This window comes from Mobula hypostoma, chromosome 13 (genome assembly GCF_963921235.1).
Source record: "Mobula hypostoma chromosome 13, sMobHyp1.1, whole genome shotgun sequence".
Lineage (NCBI taxonomy): Eukaryota > Metazoa > Chordata > Chondrichthyes > Myliobatiformes > Myliobatidae > Mobula > Mobula hypostoma.
The window spans coordinates 25,476,346-25,495,624 of record NC_086109.1 but is presented as its reverse complement, the minus strand read 5'-3'; the positions used below and the strand labels follow the sequence as shown (position 1 = coordinate 25,495,624).

General features: G+C 41.9%; 1 protein-coding gene across 1 annotated transcript in view; it reads left to right on the top strand.

The window, feature by feature from the left end:
- The window catches only part of slc6a17 (solute carrier family 6 member 17), a 66,155-nt gene extending 47,354 nt beyond the window's left edge, over window positions 1-18,801 (top strand). Inside the window, exons 8-12 of the mRNA XM_063065475.1 lie at window positions 2,004-2,196; window positions 6,743-6,935; window positions 8,632-8,791; window positions 13,642-13,804; window positions 14,814-18,801. Coding sequence (XP_062921545.1) covers window positions 2,004-2,196; window positions 6,743-6,935; window positions 8,632-8,791; window positions 13,642-13,804; window positions 14,814-15,179 — 1,075 coding nt within the window. The 3' untranslated portion in view covers window positions 15,180-18,801. The remainder of the gene's footprint in view (window positions 1-2,003; window positions 2,197-6,742; window positions 6,936-8,631; window positions 8,792-13,641; window positions 13,805-14,813) is intronic.
- Window positions 18,802-19,279: the final 478 nt, after the last annotated feature.

Sequence of the window (19,279 nt, the reverse complement as noted above, 5' to 3'; positions counted from 1 at the left end):
AGTATGATTATGGCTAACCCTTTGTCATAATGCCACACTCCTGGTCTCTCGCTACAGCCCCTTGATCCCTTTACTTATTGAGAAATCTATGTCTTAACTATGTTTAGTGGCTTGATCTCCATAACCTTCTGCGCTATAGAATTCCACAGCTTTGCAATTGACTGAGTGAAGAAGCTTTTCTCTTCTTAGTCCTAAATGTCTTACCCCTTTTCCTAGATCAGAGATGCCTAACCTATTTTCATGCCATGGATCTCTACAGTGAACTGAGGGGTTCATGGGAACCCCAGTCCTGGATCTAGTTTATCTCATTTTGTCAGAATTTTGGAAGTTTTACTAAAATCTCCTCTCATTCTGCTGTGATGTATAGATATATCATGGATATTCTTTGATGAAGGAGATCAGTTGTACCCATGGAAATAATGTCATACATTAAGCTCTCCCATTCATCCATTTTCCACCAACTCCCCCAGATTCTATCACGTGCATAGCAGGGGGAATTTACCATGGGCAATCAAACTACCAACCTGCACATTTTTGTAGATATGGGAGGAAACCAAAGCACTTGAGGGGATTTCATGTAGAACGTACAAACCCCACATGCTCAAACACAAGATCCAGATGAAACCTGGGCTGCTGAAACTGCAAGGCAGCAACCCCAGAAGCTGCACCATTGCTCCACCCCATTTGGCAGCCCTTTCATCCCAGGAGTTAATCTGGGGAGCCTATTTTATGCTCCCTCTATGGTAGGTATATCCTTACCACAGAGGGTCAGCTGGGTAGCGTAACGGTTAACGCATCGCTTTACAGCACCAGCCACCAATCAGGTGTCAATTCCTATTCCTGTATGGAGTTCATACGGTCTCCCAGTTACCGCGTGGGTATCCTCCGGGTGCTCTGGTTTCCTTCTACATTCCAAAGGTGTACGGTTAGGGTTAGAGAGCTGTGGGCATGCTCTGTTGGTGCCAGGTGTGTGGTAACTCTTGTGGGTTGCTCAGCACTAATACTCGCTGATTTGATTTGGAGCATATCACTGTATGTTTCAAAGTACCTGTGACGAATAAAGCTAAGCTTTCTTAATAGACAATAGACAATAGGTGCAGGAGTAGGCCATTCGGCTCTTCGAGCCAGCACCGCCATTCACTGTGATCATGGCTGATCATCCACAATCAGTATCCAGTTCCTGCCTTATCCCTATAACCTTAGATTCTGCTATCTTTAAGAGCTCAATCCATCTCTTTCTTGAAAACATCCAGAGACTTGGCCTCCACTGCCTTCTGGGGCAGAGCATTCCACATATCCACCACTCTCTGGGTAAAAAAGTTTTTCCTCAACTCCGTTCTAAATGGCCTACCCCTTATTTTTAAACTGTGGCCTGTGGTTCTGAACTCACCCATCAGCGGGAACATGCTTCCTGCCTCCAGCGTGTCCAATTCCTTAATAATCTTACATGTTTCAATCAGATCCCCTCTCATCCTTCTAAAATCCAGTGTATACAAGCCCAGTTGCTCCAATCTTTCAACATATGACAGTCCCACCATCCTGGGAATTAATCTTGTGAACCTACGCTGCACTCCCTCAATAGCAAGAATGTCTTTCCTCAAATTTGGAGACCAAAACTGCACACAGTACCCCAGGTGTGGTCTCACCAGGGCCCTGTACAGCTGCAGAAGGACCTCTTTGGTCCTATACTCAATTCCCCTTTTTATGAAGGCCAGCATGCCATTAGCTTTCTTCACTGCCTGCTGTAACTGCATGCTTGCTTTCAGTGACTGATGTACAAGAACACCTAGATTTCTTTGGTAAGGAGATAAAAATTGCACACAATACTCCAGGTTTAGTCCCAGTAAGGTCCTATATAATTGTAATAGCATAGCCAATTTATATTTGTGGTTAAATATCTCATTGATGCTTGAGATTTGAACTCTGTGCTTTTTTCAATGCAGTTGTTGTTCTGTGCTTGAGTCTGCAAGAAGTATCCTGGATTTTTCTTTCTCCTTTGGCAGGAATTCTGAAAAGATTATTGGATACCTGAACTCCAAAGTCCTGAGCCATGATCTGATTCCACCACACATCAATTTCTCACATCTCACAGCTTCTGATTATGCAGAAATGTACAGTGTCATAAAGACAGTGAAGGAGGACCATTTCAAGGAATTAGGGCTGGACACATGTCAGCTGGAGGATGAGCTGGATAAGGTGAGACTGACACAAGTATCTATTTCATAGGATGCTGAAACAGTGAAGGAAGTAAAGAGATGATTCATTTTTCTGTGAGTATACTGAAAAACCTGGAGATTTAATGTTTTACATTTGTTATGAAATTTGATGTACAGATTTCCAATTTTTTTTACTAAAACAACTGATCTTTCATGTTTTGAGGGAGAGTTTTATCTTTCATACATTTATCGTTTTCAAAATGAAACTGCTGAACAGTGCGTTGCTGTAAATTCAGAGCGGAAAAGAAAATATTGACCTAAAGGCATAGCTGGTTCCTCTGGCAGGAGACTGCCTTCTCAGACAGCCTACAGTGCCTATAATGTAAACAGTCTGTCATATACTCTCAGAACTTGCACAGCCTAAGACAACAGCAGCAGATTAAGAAGCACAAGGAATATCAATTTCAGTTTTGATTTTCATCTATTAGACTTCAGCATGTAGAGGGTCACAGAGGGGAAGCAGTTTGAGTGAAGTTCCTGAAAGCCTGTCCTGTTTGAGGCCGAGCGCCTCATGAAACAGCAGCAGCTATCTCCAAACCATTGACTTTTAGTTACAGTATTCATGACATTGAACCGCACAGGCCTTTTAAAAAACATTAATGAACAAGGACCTCATCTCTCAGTGGGATTGACTCAATTGCTTATTCACAACACACCTGCTGAAAGCACTTCATTTTCGTTCATGTCATCTCTGCATTAATATCTCTCTTCCCCCTCCTGTCACCAAAGAAAGAGATTGATGCTTCATGTCAGTTTTGAACACTGACTCCAGAATAAGACTTCAGTGTTACTGATTAAAAGTCCCTGCAGGATTGGCACATTCAATAAAGTTTTTTTTTAGAAACATTACTTAATTAAGTGGCTGGTGGGAATCAGTTGTTTTGGATGGGTTATGAATGATTTACCTGTAATTTCCCTCTCAGGTCTTTGTATTTCACATGGGTGCACTACTTGTCTGAAAATCCAGAGCAACACACACACACAAAATGCTGGAGGAAATCAGCAGGTCAGGCAGCATCTATGGAGATGAATAAACAGCCCACGTTTCTTGCTGTTTCCATTGTCACCATTCTTGGCCACCCAACCCCTGCCCATTCTGTGCTTTCCTTACCTGTGTTATTTACCCCTTTAATTCAAAGGTTCAAAACTCCAATTATTATCAAAGGATACAACTCCGAAATTCTTCTTCTCCAGATAGCCACGAAACCAAGAAAGAAAAGAATGGCGGTGCAATCATCAACCCCCAAATGCCTCCTCCCTGCACAAAAAAGGAACAAAAATGGAACATCAACTCCCAATTCCCCCTCCCCCAATACAAAAAAACGAGGAATATTGGACAAAAAACACAGAATAAAAAAAAGCTGTAAGACTGAAAAAAAAATCTATAGTCCAAGTCCATATCCAGAACACAGAAAACCTGGATTACATTCCCCGGGCACAGCGGCAGATTTTTCCCTCTCCGTAGGCAGAGTGATTTCACCAGCGATAAAAAGGCAGTCTCCCCTCTCTGTAGTTTTTCCCAACACTGCCATGGTCATACCTGGTCCTATTCCTACCAGTGATAATTTACATTTTACAGTATTTTTATCCTTGTCCTTTCATGTCTCAAACTGTCACATCACTTCTTGCATTATTCCAATCTACGTCCTGACACATTGACACTATTCCCACTATTGGCTTTTGTGCTGCACCCTGTCTTTCACATCCTGCATTATCCATGTCACTGTATAGACCAAGCTGCGCTATGCTTGCACTGATTCTATATTTAGCCCATCATATCCATATAGCTATGCCCTGTCACACTACTTCTGTTTACTCTGTACTAGCATGCACCATCTACTCCCCTATGCCCAGTCATATTGCATACTATACTCACTTGTGCCCAGCCATGCCTCCCAGCATTACAGTATCTGCTGTGGGCACCAAGTAAGTTTACCCGAAATGTACAGAATCCATACAATGGTTTATACTGATAAATTAACGGCAACTAAATAAACTAGAAAACTAGAAGTTCCCCACTAATGGGGTATTGGACTGATTAACATGAATTAAGCGTGTAGGTGCATCAAGATCTCCACTGATTTTGGTCAGCAACTGGGATACGGAATTACTTAAAATACATCAAGGGAATACAGAGAATAGGGGGAAAATAGGCTATGTCTGCAGAAATGAATAAACAGTAGACTTTTCATGGTGGGACTCTTCTTCAGATCCCGAATAAGCATCTTGGCCTGAAATGTGGACAGTTTATTCATTTCCAAAGATCAGAATCAGGTTTAATATTATCGACATATGTTGTGAAACTTGTTAAATTAGTGGCAGCAGTACAATGCAATACATGATAATATAGAAAAAACAATAAATCAATTACAGTAAGTGTGTGTGTATATATTAAATAGGTAGTGCAAAAATAGAAATAAAAAGTAGTGAGGTACATGGGTTCAGTGTCCATTTAGAAATCAGATGGCAGAGGGGAAGAAGCTGTTCCAGAATTGCTGAGTGTCTGCCTTTAGGCTTCTGTACCTCCTTCCCAACAGTAACAATGAGAAGAGGGCATGTTCTGGGCGATGGGGGTCCTTTCTGAGGCACCGCTCCTTGAAGATGTCTTGGATACTATGGAGGCTGTCCAAGACGTGATGGAGCTGACTAATTTTGCAACTTTCTTTTGACTCCGTGCAGAAGACCCCACCCCCATACCAGACAGTGATGCAGCCTGTCAGAATGCTCTCCATGTTTCATTTGCAGAGGTTTTCAAGTGTTTTAGGTAACAAACCAAATCTCCCCAAATTCCTAATGAAGTATAGCCGCAGTCTTGCCTTCTTTATAGCTGCATCAATTTGTTGGCACCAGGTTAGATCCTCAGAGATATTCCACCCAGGAACCTGAAATTGCTCACTCTCTCCACTTCTGATCCTTCTATAAGGATTGGGTCATGTTCCCTCGTCTTATCCTTTCTCAAATCCACAATCAGCTCTTTGGTCTTACTGACATTGAACTCAAGGTTGTTCTGCGACACCACAAACTAGCAAGGATTATCTCTCTCCTGCCTGACTTGCTGGGTTTCTCGAGTTTACATGTGTTGCACTGAATTTTCAGCATCTGCAGAATCTCCTGTGTTTCTGAATATATCTGCACCGATTGAAGAGAAAATCATAGACTGGATGGCTGGAGGAATTGGAGGGAATGATATGGAAAAGAGTGCTAAAATGCTGAAGGAATACTGTAGTTGGGAGGGGTGGAGAGTAAATGGGTCTCTAGATGGGCTGAAGGTCTTCTCTTGCCTAAAATGGTTAAGCAGATCCAAAAGTTTCTCTCAGTGATTCACTGCTCCACACACAAAGTACTTTGTAGATGTCTTCCCTGGTATAATCAGTGGAAGATGGAAATTAACCAATTGATACACTGTTCTCACTGTAAGATACTGTGAAAAAAATAACGATGAATAAGGTGTCATTTAGATTTTAATGGTGTTTTAATCCATACATTTCACGTTGCACCTGTTTAATCCTAAGGAAGTACCTTTATAATTGTTTTTGTTTCCTCAGATATTTGTTTTGAAGTAATATACCTACTTCAAACAATATTAATAAATTCCAATTAACGCTTATTTATGATACTTCCCTTTATTCATTTTGTTTGTTTATTTCCTCAGAATGATGTTAAGTCAGTTAACAAAAAGCGATAATTGCTTGCTGGTTTGCTTTCTTCACTGTGATTGGCTGGTCAGCTTCCTTAATGATATCAGTGTTGTGGGTTTCAGGGATCCCATAGAACTGACAGCCGACAGAAGTTTACATAAGAAAACATGAAATCCATAATACAGGGATTAGCTGGACCTCTTTGAGACCAGAATCGGAATCAGGTTTATTATCACCAGCATTTGACGTGAAATTTGTTAACTTAGCATCAGCAGTTCAATGCAATACATAATCTGGCAGAGAGAGAAAAATGATAAATAAAATAAAACATAATAAATAAACAAGTAAATGAATTACATATATTGAATAGATTATTAAAAATGTGCAAAAACAGACATACTGTATATTAAAAAAGTGAGGTAGTGTCCAAAGCTTCAAAGTCCATTCAGGAATCGGATGGCAGAGGGGAAGAAGCTGATCCTGAGTGTGTGCCTTCAGGCTTCTGTATCTCCCACCTGATGGTAACAGTGAGAAAAGGGTATGCCCTGGGTGCTGGAGGTCTTTAATAATGGACGCTGCCTTTCTGAGACAGCGCTCCCTAAAGAGCTCTCTACCCTCAATACCCACAACAAAGTTGGGGCAAATCTGATTAAAGATATGTGAAAGAACTTCAGGGCATGTAAACAGAAAAGTTTACTTTATCAAACAAGGATAATTCTGAACCTAATTTACATACAACTCACCAATTATTTCCACAGTAGGAACTAGGCTGAAGATTTGAGATACTTTATTGAAATCTCACTGATGTCGCAGTTGACTGATTTGCGGTTGGACCTGCAACAATAATACCTTTGCTACCATTCACTTGATCTTTCTGATCTCTTGCAGTCGGTACAGGGAACAGGCTTGGCATTTATTGCCTTCACAGAGGCAATGACCCATTTCCCAGCTTCCCCCTTCTGGTCCGTACTCTTCTTCCTGATGCTCATTAATCTTGGACTGGGCAGCATGATGGGAACAATGGAAGGAATCATGTCGCCAATTGTTGACACATTTAAAGTTCGCAAAGAGCTTTTAACAAGTAAGTTTCTGCATTTCAATACTGCCTACAACTGAAGTCATGTCTGATCTATTCAGTTTCTGCTTATGTATTTTGGTGAAGATTTACATTCATAAAATTGACAAATGGCAGCAATAATATCATACACACCCAAACCTAGGTGCAGGATGAGTTGACTTCAATAAGGTAGGAGAAATTATTGCTTTGCAAAGGGTTTTTAGACTGAATTCATTAGTGACTGAAGCTAAGGTCTCATTAATGTCTAAGAGCAGGATAGAATAGAATAATAAGGAGCTAAAATCTCAGGAGCGGAGGTTCCCGGGTTCGAAACTAGTCGGGTCCGCTCCCGAGTACGCTTTCCATCTGTGCCGGGTTGAGTGTCGAGATCACAACTCGACCTCGTAAGGTGGAGGGAGAATACTGCAAAGGTGTCTGTGTGAGGGGTGGCGCGTCACACAGTCTCTCTCTCTCTCGCTCCGCACCTTGTGAAGGCCATGGGAGGGACATCATCAGGGACGCACGCACACACGGACGCGCAGACTCGCACGCATACAGGCACACGCCAAAAAAAAAGGGAAAGATGGAGCAAGTATGCACCAGTGATACTGATGCTGCAGTCCCAAGTGTTTATAAATCACACAAGTGTCTGGATGAAGGTTCTAAGGCATGGCTGCAAAATTTACTGATGAAACTATGGTAGATGGAGAGGTAAGTTGAGAGAGGGGCATAATGCAATTATAAAGAGATAGATACAGTTCAAGGGAGTCTGCAAAGTTCTGGAAAGTAGAGTATAATATGGGAAATATTGTCCATTCGACAGGAAAAATTCAAAAGAAGCCTATTGATTGAATGATGAGTGACAGCAAACATCTGAACTGAAGGGCTTCTGGGTGTACTCATGCATTATTTGCAAAGGCTAATATATTTGTAGTTCAAGTAATTAGTGAAGCTAACAATGTTATTTATTGGGAGAAAATTGAATACAAAAATAGGGAGGCCATGTTTCAATTACATAGGGCATTAAGAGACCTCTCTTGTATTCCCTGTTCCTCAAAGGCTGTGGAAGCAGAGTCTTTGATTAATTTTAAGGCACATAGATAGATATTTATAACAGAGATGAGGAGGAATTTCTTTCACCAGAGGGTGGTGAATCTGTGGAATTCATTACCACAGGCAGCTGTGGAGGCCGGGTCATTGGGTATATTTAAAGCTGAGCTTGATAGGGACTTGATGAGTAAAGTTGTCAAAGGTTACAGAGAGAAGGCAGGAGAGTGGTGTTGAGAGGGATAATAAATCAGCCATAATGGAATGGCAGAGCAGACTCGATGGGCTGAATGGCCCAATTCTGTTCCTATGACTTATTGCCTTATTTGATAAGTAAATGGATGGAAGCTAAAGTTAAAGATCACAGCTAGAGTTAAGGTAGGAAAAAAATCAGCACTGATCTTATTAAAAGGTAAAGCAGGCTAAGCAAGTCTGCTCCTAACTCGTGTTCAGGTTATCATATCTGCATCTCATGAAATGAGTCTCCTTCTGGCGAGAAGATCTGTAGGGACAAAGACCACTGGACGGTTACTTTACCAAAAAAGGTGTATAATGCTTGGGCTGATTGCCTTTCCACATTCTGAAAACTTTTATTCTAGGCTTCAGGGTGAATTTCAGATAGAACTTGATTTCCAATCTCAATGCTTTGGATGTGTTTGTGCTTTTCCCACAGTCGGTTGCACGACAGTTGCTTTCTCAATCGGACTCATCTTCGTCCAGCGTTCTGGGAACTACTTTGTCACAATGTTTGATGATTACTCTGCCACACTGCCCCTCACTATTGTGGTTATTTTGGAAAATATATCTGTATCTTGGATTTATGGGACAAAAAAGTAAGTGCCTTCAAATCCTTGTCTTCAACGCTTACAGGGGTTGTATCCTTCCACTGTTAAATGGCTCACATTCACAAATAGATTATCATGTGCTTAGTGTATGTTAAGTCATTTCACAACCAGTCAATTACTTCTGGAGATCATTTACACAAGATGTACTGCAGGTGCTGGTAATCTTGGGCAAACAGACACACAATGTTGGAAGAACTCAGGAAGTCGGGCAGCATCTATGGAGGAGACCTGAAAAAGAGGCTCAATCCAAAATGTCTACTCCCCTCCATAGAGGCTGCATGACTTACTGAGCTCGTCCATCATTCTGTGTGTTTTGGAGGGTATTTACTCTGTGTTTCCAGATCATACAGACAGCTATATACTAAACAACAAGATTTCACATGGAATATTGAGATAAATGACCTTATTGAGGGATAAATGTTGCCCAGATCAACTAAGTGCTCTCCATAGCCCTTTAAGAATGTGTAATGGATCCTTTAACATGCGACTAGGTTTTAGTTTATATCTTACAGTATCTAGAGGATAACCCACTTGAGTTCTCCTATATCTCCTTTGCTCTACCCTTTTGGCAAGCATTCTACCTTATTGTTTCCCCTTTAATAATGCCACTCTTCCTCAGCATTACTACTTTCAACGGCCCCTTCATTAGTGTATTTGTCCCTCAGAACTTAGCTCTCCAATAGCATTAACTGCATCGAAGGCATAGCATTAACGTTTCCCTTGATGCAGTTACAAAGAAAGCCTCACAGCATTAGTGCATAGCATATAGTAATGAACTATATTTCATACTATATGCATTAGCATATATAGATGAACTATATTTTATTAGCTTCAAAGGTTTCAAAGGTACATTTAATGTCAGAGAAGTGTATACAACATACATCCTGAAATGCTTTTCCTTCGCAACCATCCACGAAAACAGAGGAATGCCCCCAAAGAATGAATGACAGTTAAATGTTAGAACCCCAAAGTCCCCCCCCCAGCTCCCCTCCTGTAAGCGGCAGCAAGCAACAATCCCCACTCCCCCCACAAGCAAAAAAAAAGAGGAATTGGCACTCACCACAGAGCACCCAAGCGTGCAGCAAAGCAACAGCAAAGACAAGGACTTCCAGTACCCCAAAGACTACTCGTTCCCCTGGTATTTGACGTACCACAGGCTTTCTCTCTCCCTAATAAGGGAGAAAGTAATGTCTCCATTTCACAGCGAGAGGGGGGACATAACAAATAACTCACTGGTTTAGGAGTTTGACGTCACCAAAGACACGCAAATTTAAACAGATGTACCATGAGGAGCAGTCTAGCTGGCTGCATCATCACTGTGTGTGTGTGTGTGTGTGTGTGTGTGTGCTTGTGTGTGGTGCAAGGTGCAAGGGTGGGGCAACTGCACAGGATTGAAAGAAGCTACAGAAAGTTGTGAACTCAGTCAGCTCTATTATGAGCACTAGCCTCCGCAGCATCCAGGAATCTTCAAGGAGCGATGCCTCAAAAAGGTGGCTTCCATCATTCAGGACCCCCATCACCCAAGACAAGCCGCCTTCTCATTGCCACCATCAGAAAGGAGGAACGGGAGCCTGAAGGCACACACTCAACAATTCAGGAACAGCTTCTTCCCCTCTGCCATCAGATTTTTGAAACAACATTGAACCCACGAACACTAACTCACTACTTTTTTTTAGCGCTACTTACTTAAAAAATACATATACACACTTACTGTAATTCACAATTTTTAAATTATGTATTACAATGCGCTGCAGCTGCAAAGACAACAAATTCCACAACATATGCCAATGATATTAAACCTGATTCTGATTCTGGTTCTGACAGCAGAGCTGTACCTTGGGACTGGCCCCACTGACACTGCATCTCTCAGTTAGAACCGTGACGGTGCTGCGCTGCCTCTCTGAAGGCACAGCACACCCTGAGTACCATAGCTCTGACAGAGTACATCTTCCTCAATACTGCATTATTCTGTCAGTTGTACCCTTAGTTCCAGGGTGTAGTTTTCCCATAATTTTGCAAGAGACATTAGAGTTGAAATGGTGATGTTTAGCCCAGTTCACCTGTCAGCTGCAGAGCTGGAAGAGCAGTTCCCAGCCCATGGCATCAGCCAGCCCTGGAGAGGAGAAGCTTAACAGTCCTACTGCAATATTTTAAGAGCATTGTTTCAGGCCTGTGTTTAAGGCCCCTCCTAGATTTTCCTCAATACCTGCAGAGAGATCGATAAACAGCTGCTGTGCAGTGTGTCAGTGTCAATCCTGATCATAAGCTATTGCTTGAAGTGAGGCCTTTCTTTCATCCGCCAAGTAAACGCAGAGTTCTCAAAGTAAACGTGGTGAGTATGGGAAGAGGCTGGTTCTGTTGTCACGTGATCGGCAACAATGAATATATCAAGTCAGGATTTATAAACAAACAAACAGTTATTAAACCCTGATAAACAATGAAAAAAAATGAAAACCTTAACCAGAAGTAAACGGCTATGCGACCATTCAGTAAACCGCTACTCAGTACTAGTTCTTAAAGCGATAAATTCAAACACAGTTTCTCGAATGGTAAAGTCCAAATTTTAAAGTCGAAGAGATTTATACAGTCAATTAGGAGAGACTTTCATGACGTAACGAATTCCTCGAAGACATGGCGTCACTGCCACTCCCAGTCGGATCCTGCCTTGTCCACAGAATTCACCACAATGGAAATAAAACAGTTTTAAAGGCACTGACCTTCCTCTGTAGAATAGATCCTGCACAGCCTTTCTGCCACTTTTAGCAGAGGCTGTCTCATGCAGATCACTTTCTTGAACAAATTCGATAATGGCCGATCCTTTCCAAACCCGTTGAACGTCTCCTTCAGGGTCCCGTCTTCACTCTCCAATGTTACTGAAAAGATACATTAACAAACCTGGCAGCGATTGGTCAAACTGCCAACTCAGATTTCTGTACCTTACATTAGAACATAAAACTCCGTTTAAAATCAAAACTGCGTCATAATGCAAATAAGCAGCGGAGCGGAGTATCTCATTGACACTCTAACTGGAAAACTAACTGCGTCACCAGCGGTCTTCCCTTTTATACCCGTGGTCAACATGTCATCACATGACCTCACATCGGCGGGAAAATTACATCAGGTGACCTCCAAAAGACCATTACATCATTCTCACAGTAACACTGTAAAGTTACGGGGAGGGTCTGATGGAAGAGTCATGCACCAGAATGGCCAAAGGTCCGTTCCTGAATATCGGTTGTAGGGGTGGAGAGTAAGCCTAGAATTTCTGGTTGGAGATCAGTAAGTGCAGTGGGTGGGTATTCAACTAGGCAAGAATTGTAAGCATGGTTGAGAATCAGTACGGGGTCGGGAAGTTGGGGGAGTGCAAATCAGAATCTGGTTTAATATCATTGGTATTTGACTACATAATAGATAAATAAGTAGTGCAAAAAAGTAGTGAGGTGGTGTTCATGAGTTCAATGTCCATTCAGAACTTGGATGGCAGAGGGGAAGAAGCTGTTCATGAATTGTTGAGTGTGTGCCTTCAGGCTCCTGTACCTCCTTCCTGCTGGCAGCAATGAGAAAGGGGCATGTTTTGTGGCTACGGTATACAACGTAAATTATAATAAGAAATAGATATATAAAATTAAATTAAGTAATGCAAAAAGAGAGCAAAATAATTGTGAGGTAGTGTACATGAGTTCATTGTCCTTCAGAAATCAGAAAAAGCTATTCACTAAAGTATTGAGTTTGTGTTTTCAGGCTCCTGTACCTCCTCCTTGATGGTAGCACTGAGAGGAGGGCACGTCTCAAGTGATCGGGGTTCCTAATGATGGATCCTGCTTACTTGAGGCATCGTCTTTTGAAGATTTTCTCATTGCTGGGTAGGCTAGTGTCCATGATGGAGCTGGCTGAATTTGCAAGGATTTGTGCAGCCTTTTTCCGATCCTGTGCAGTGACCCCTCCATACCAGATGGTGATGCAACCAGTTAGAATGTTCTACGTGGTACGTGTGTAAAAATTTGCTGGAGTCTTTGGTGACATACCAAATCTCCTCAAACTCCTAATGAAACATAGCCTCCATTGTACCTTCTTTGTAATTCTATTAATATATTTAGCCCAAGATAGATCTTCAGAGATGTTAACACCCAGGGACTTAAAACTGCCCACCCTTTCCACTGCTGATCCCTTGATTAAGTCTGGTGTGTGCTTCAACTTCCTGAAGTTTACTATCAATTTGATGATCTTACTGACGTTGAGTGCAGGGTTGTTGTTGCGACATCACTCAATCAGCTGAGCTAGCTCACTCCTGTGTGCCTGCTCGTCACCACCTGAAGTTTTGCCAACCGTAGTTGTGTCATTGGCGAATTTATCGATGGTGTTTGAGCTGTGTCTAGTCACTCAGTCATGGGTGTAGAGAGAAAAGTGGGATAAGCACTGAACCTATCCTGAACTTTGGAAGTGAACCTGTAAATGTGAAGGGTCTTGGCCCAAAATGTTGACCATTTATTTTCCTGTATAGATGCTGCCTGATCTGCTGAGATCCTCCAGTATACTGTGTGCGTTGTAATTGAATTGGGTGCCTAGCAACAGGCCAAGATCTGCATTGGGAGGTTTTCCTTTAAGCCACACTGTGGCAGCCCGCACAAGTACATCAGAAGCTGTTTTATGCACGTTTAATCCCTAGACTGCAGGGACAACTCTGTTAGAATTAAACATTCTGAAAATAATGCCCAGATTTATGTTGTTCTGTATTGTTAAACTCTGCATAGTCAGAGTGATGTGTTTGGAAGTGAACAGAGGAAAAGCAGAGGAATCCAGACATTGAGGGTATTACACATGTTGATCCTCCTTTCCAGGTTCATGCAGGAGTTAACAGAAATGCTGGGCTTCACTCCGTACAGCTATTATTACTACACCTGGAAGTACATCTCTCCTCTGGCCATGGCTATCCTGATGGTGGCCAGCATTATTCAGATGGGCATTACTCCACCAGGATACAATGCCTGGATAATGGAGGAGGTAAAAGAATATTTCAACAGTAAGATTATTGAACAAGGGGTGGGTTGATAGTCACATGGATGTGACTTGTTGTATCTGTCTTAATAAAAGAAGAGAAAGGGCAAAGATTATACCCTTGATTTCTCAGGGTCGATCGATATAGAGGGTCAGTGAGTATGAGTCTGAATGTAGGGATTTCCATTTATGGTGTGAATTGTGGGGCTCGGTGACGAACACTTTCAATGACTTTACAGTTCAAGTTCTCAGTATTTGCACAAGATGTCTTCTTTTGCACTTTGGCTGTTTGTCAATTTTTGTGTGTTGTTTTTCATTGCTTCTACTGTATTTGCTTGTTCTGCTGTGGATGTCTGCAAGAAAATGTACGGCAGGGTAGTATTTGGTGACATTTATATACTTTGATAATAAATTTACTTAGAACTTTAGTGCAACATACCAGTCAGTGTGAGTGTGGGGGTGTCAGTGAGGTTTGTAAGTGTGAGGGCTCAGCAGGTGAGGATATAAAGTATATTTATTATCTGAGTGAGGTGGGGCTGTGGGTATTGGAATAGTGAGCATCGGGGGGGGGCGTAATCTGTGTGTAAAGGGTTAGGGAGTATAAAAAGGCACAGAGTGAAGATATTGAGTGAATGTAATGGTATTGGAATGTAGAGGGTCCATTGGTATGGAGAAGGTCAGTGAATATAAGGGGTCTTTGAATGGGGGAATTAGTGAATGGGGGCACTAGTGATTGTAAAGTCTTATTGCATGCACCTTCTGTGTGAGCGTAAATGCTGAATGACTGTGCATGCCTATGAGTCCAGGGGTATGCAAGTGTGCAAGACACCATCTGATTATGATTTTAAAGGAAAAATTCTATTTATCAGTCCATGTGTGAGTGAAATTCCTTGTGTAGCATCTGTTGGTGGGCTCACAAGCTATTAAGGTCCCTGGACATAAGCCAAATTAATGAAATAACCCATCTACTAAGAACAATGATAAATATAATTAGCTTTTATTTTTCTATATCTAGGCTACGGAGAAGTTCCTGATATTCCCAGGGTGGGCCCTGGGAATGACCATTGCACTGATTGTAGTGGGAGTTCTTCCCATTCCCATTGTCTTCATTGCCCGCCACTTTCATCTTGTTTCTGATGGGTCCAATACTTTGTCTGTTTCATACAAACGAGGTCGAATGATGAAAGACATATCCAACTTGGACGACCATGACGAGACCAGGTTCATCCTGAGCAAGGTCCCCAGTGAGACGCCTTCACCGATGCCCACTCATCGCTCCTATAATGGACCAGATAGCATCTCGCCAATGGAAATGACTGCTGCCAATGGACGATACGGGGTTGGCTACCTATCAGCAGACACTCCCGAATCCGAACTCTAAGGTGGATTGAGAAAGGAAGCTCAGCTCAAAATGCATTTGTAATATAAAGTGAAACAGTAAGTGGTGCAACGATTAATCATCAGTCGTTACTGGGGCAAACAACCCATGACTAGATCGATTTGACAATGATCTTCACTGGTATATAACCAATTCAAATAGTGTAAGCAGTATGGATCTTCAGCGGTGTAGGCACTGGTCTCGGACCTGTCTCAAAGCAGGTAACATTGAGAATGCATTTTAATAAACCTGGCTTGTATCAGCTCAGGCAACACATATACCTCTTGAGTCAGCACAAATAATACATAAGTATATTATATTTTTCTCCATCAGTACAAGTAACACAAAAACTATCCCTATAAAAGCACAGATAATCCATATATTCCAGCCTTATAACAATACAGGCATTGTATGTAGTAACCTCTTATCTATATACTGAACTGTACCTACTGATATATATGCTGATCCTGTTTCAGCAAAACTGCATTATATGCTCCGCCTGCATAAAGAGATACAATATACTGTCATATTATTGCCAGTGGTATAGGCTCTGCACATTATCTGTCAGCACATTCAGCACAAATGTCAAATAGACTTCTAGCACAAGCAATATGTTTCTCAGCCCTGATTCAGTACAACTACTTTATAGGCTAGACCTGCATAGGCTCATAAATATAGACTCAGGAAGACTAATGCTGTATTAAATGCATATGTTAGTACAAATGCATGCGCTTGCTGGTGTCTTCTGTGGTATTAATGTCCACACAGACATTCCATATAGATATTATGTCCCAGCAAAGATGCTGGATATAGAAGCCACATCAGTACAGATGTTGTCCATATCAAGCTTATGTCAAATGGTAATTGCATGTGAAAATCACTTATCAATATGGATATGGCTAGTAGTAGCCAAATATTTAGCATGTGATTTGCATGCCTTAGCTCTGAAAAGATGTTGTATCCACTTATTGTGTGTTAATACAAACATACAAACATTACACGTACTAGCCATGTGTTAGTATGAATGGTGCATGCATTAGACCTGTCAGTGCACTACTGGCAGTAATGAGCCATATCTATGTGTAGGTCTTGCATGTATTTGCTATGCATCAGCAGAAATGTCATATGTGCTTTCTGGCTGTTGTACAAAGACTGGGAGAAATTGCTGTGGGTTAGTACAGTACACTGCATGGAATAGTGGTGCGTTGGTACAAGACGTGGAGCCATATTACTGTTGATGTTGCATGTGCTTGCTTTGCATTGGAGCAGATGTTGCATGTACTAACCACGTCTGTAAAGATAGTCATAGTCATAGTCATACTTTATTGATCCCGGGGGAAATTGGTTTTCGAGGTACTAGCTCTCTCTCTGTACAGTGGTTACACGTACCTGCTCAACGTGCATGGATGTGCGCACTCACCTTGTCAGAACACAAACGTTGTTTGTGCAGTGTGTCACTACCACTGTTGCATGTATGTATCAATGAAGGTATTGCGAGTGCTAGCAGTATTTCAGTACGTATTGCATGTGTATATTGTGTCAGTAGTGATGATGCATGCCCTTGCCATATCTACAGCCCTTACATGCTTTTGACATGTGAATGTAGATGTGAAAGTACGAGCTAGGTATCAATATGCCGTAAATAATACAAGTACTAACATGACATTTGCTCTGGATGCTCCGAGAACTAGCTGTGTTGTCAGCCCAAGTGTGACACACACTTGTCATTCATCCATACAGATTGTCATCAGCCAGTGCTCAGTACAGATGGGACATGTCCTTGGCCACGTATCTGTACGATGTAGCTACTGAGTACATATGACACATGTACTTATTGCCAGAGTAAATGCATTCTGAGTTTGTATTTGATTCCATGGACTATTAATGGACCCACTGACTATCCAGATCCAGTATTTGTACTAACCCAGGGCTAGCACATGCAACCATGCACAAGTGATTTAGCATCTAAGTAAAAGATTCCCTTGTTAGGTAGATTCACTTCCACATATCAGGTCTCATCAACCTTAGATCTGCAGGCAGACTTACCCCCAAGCACAAATGATAGGAACTTGTCGATACATTAAATCAGCAACTCTAAGGCGAGCAGGTCTCTGGAAGGAGATACATCGAGTTACAGTTAATACACATTAGATTTTCCATAGATATTATTGTATTCTGAATACAACCTTTTTCCTCTCCAGTGCCTCGTTACTGAGACAAGGCCCTAACAATCAGGGCCATCAAATTCATCAAATCTAGGCAAAAAATTTCAAGGTGGTCTTCTCCCAGAGTCACAGGTGCATTAAGAAGGGGGCCAAGACTCAGTTTTGCAGGTAGAAATGGGCCTGGCTGAGTAGTGGTTCAGTTTCTCCACTGATAACTCAGAGGTGTGATTTTAGATGCTACCATTGCTACAGAATTAAATACTGCTTAATTGAAAAATTAGGAAGTATGAAGCTGGAATGGGAAAAAGTGATCATGAAGCTGTTGGATTCTCTTAAAATTCCAACTGATTCAGTGTTGTCCTTAAGAAAGTTTCCTGCCTTTACCCAAGTCTCAACCAAGCTGTGGTCCCACAGCAACTACATTCTGAAATCAGTTCACTTGTAATGGGCAATGACTGTGGCCATACTGATGGAGGTGGAGACAGTGAATAAATAAACCCCTGCTCATCCAGAATAGGATCCAAGCTTGCTCTCAGCCTCCACACCTTTAATTTCAGTCTCACGTTTTGCCTGAGCCCCCACACAGAAAGGGCTTTTTCTCGAGTTCACAACAGTGTCAGTCTGTTTCCCCTCAACCCTCTGCTCAGCCATTCCTCTGCTCAGTCACCCATCACTCACTACCTTCCATCCCACCCTCTCTTCACCTTTCCTCCACTCACCTATCCACCACTGTTCTTTCCTTCATTCACTCTGCCCACCTCTTACTCTACATGCTCCATATATTTCTCTCCCCCGTTCTTCCTCCAACCCAACATTCCCCCTCTGTATTCTCCTCTCCACTCAAACCCATCACCCTCTTTCCACTCATTCTCCCTTCCATACTTCTCTCCTTCATTCTGTAGTTTAACTTGGCTGTTATATTCTCCAAGTGTAATATTCTCCAATGCCTTAATGCTGTAATATTAGACCAGAGGACTTAGGAGCAGAATTAGGCCATTCAGCCCATTGAATCTGTCTGCCATTTGATCAATGGCTGATTTACTTACCTGCTCAACCACATTCTCCTGCCTTCTCTCTGTAACCTTTGATGCCGTTACTAAGCAAGAACCTTTCAACCTCCACTTTATATATACCCAATGACCAGCCTCCATTGCTGTCTGTGGCAATAAATTCCACAGATTCACCACCCTCCGGCTAAAGAAATTACTCCTTTGCAAACCAACAAGAAAACTTGAACTTGTTTATGCCATGTTAGCATAGCCAAAACTAACACTTACACCACAGGTAGAAAAAAAACAATCAGCTGCATAAACACTCCAAATTGCTAACTAGTGACTCCTCTGATGCTTTCACAGTCAAATGATGTTTTGTTATTCCAAACAACAGGAATTCTGCAGATGCTGGAAATTCAAGCAACATACATCAAAGTTGCTGGTGAACGCAGCAGGCCAGGCAGCATCTATAGGAAGAGGCGCAGTCGACGTTTCAGGCCGAGACCCTTCGTCAGGACTAACTGAAGGAAGAGTGAGTAAGGGATTTGAAAGCTCACTCTTCCTTCAGTTAGTCCTGACGAAGAGTCTCGGCCTGAAACGTCGACTGTGCCTCTTCCTATAGATGCTGCCTGGCCTGCTGCGTTCACCAGCAACTTTGATGTATTTTGTTATTCCAAGGTTAGTCTGACAGATCTTTAAGGGTTCTTGAAGAATATTCCAGAACAAGATTAATGCCTCTGTCAAGAATACGTGGGAAGATGAAATGTTTCCAGATGGGAACTTATGAGGGGATTCTAGCACAATATCCGATCCCAGGATGAGCTACATTTAAGCAGAGATCTCACTCCAATAATCCGACTACAATGGTGCTGGACTATTGGATGTTACTTGTATTATTCCGATGCACATTTATTTCATTTTTTAACATATTGTATTGCAAGTGTAA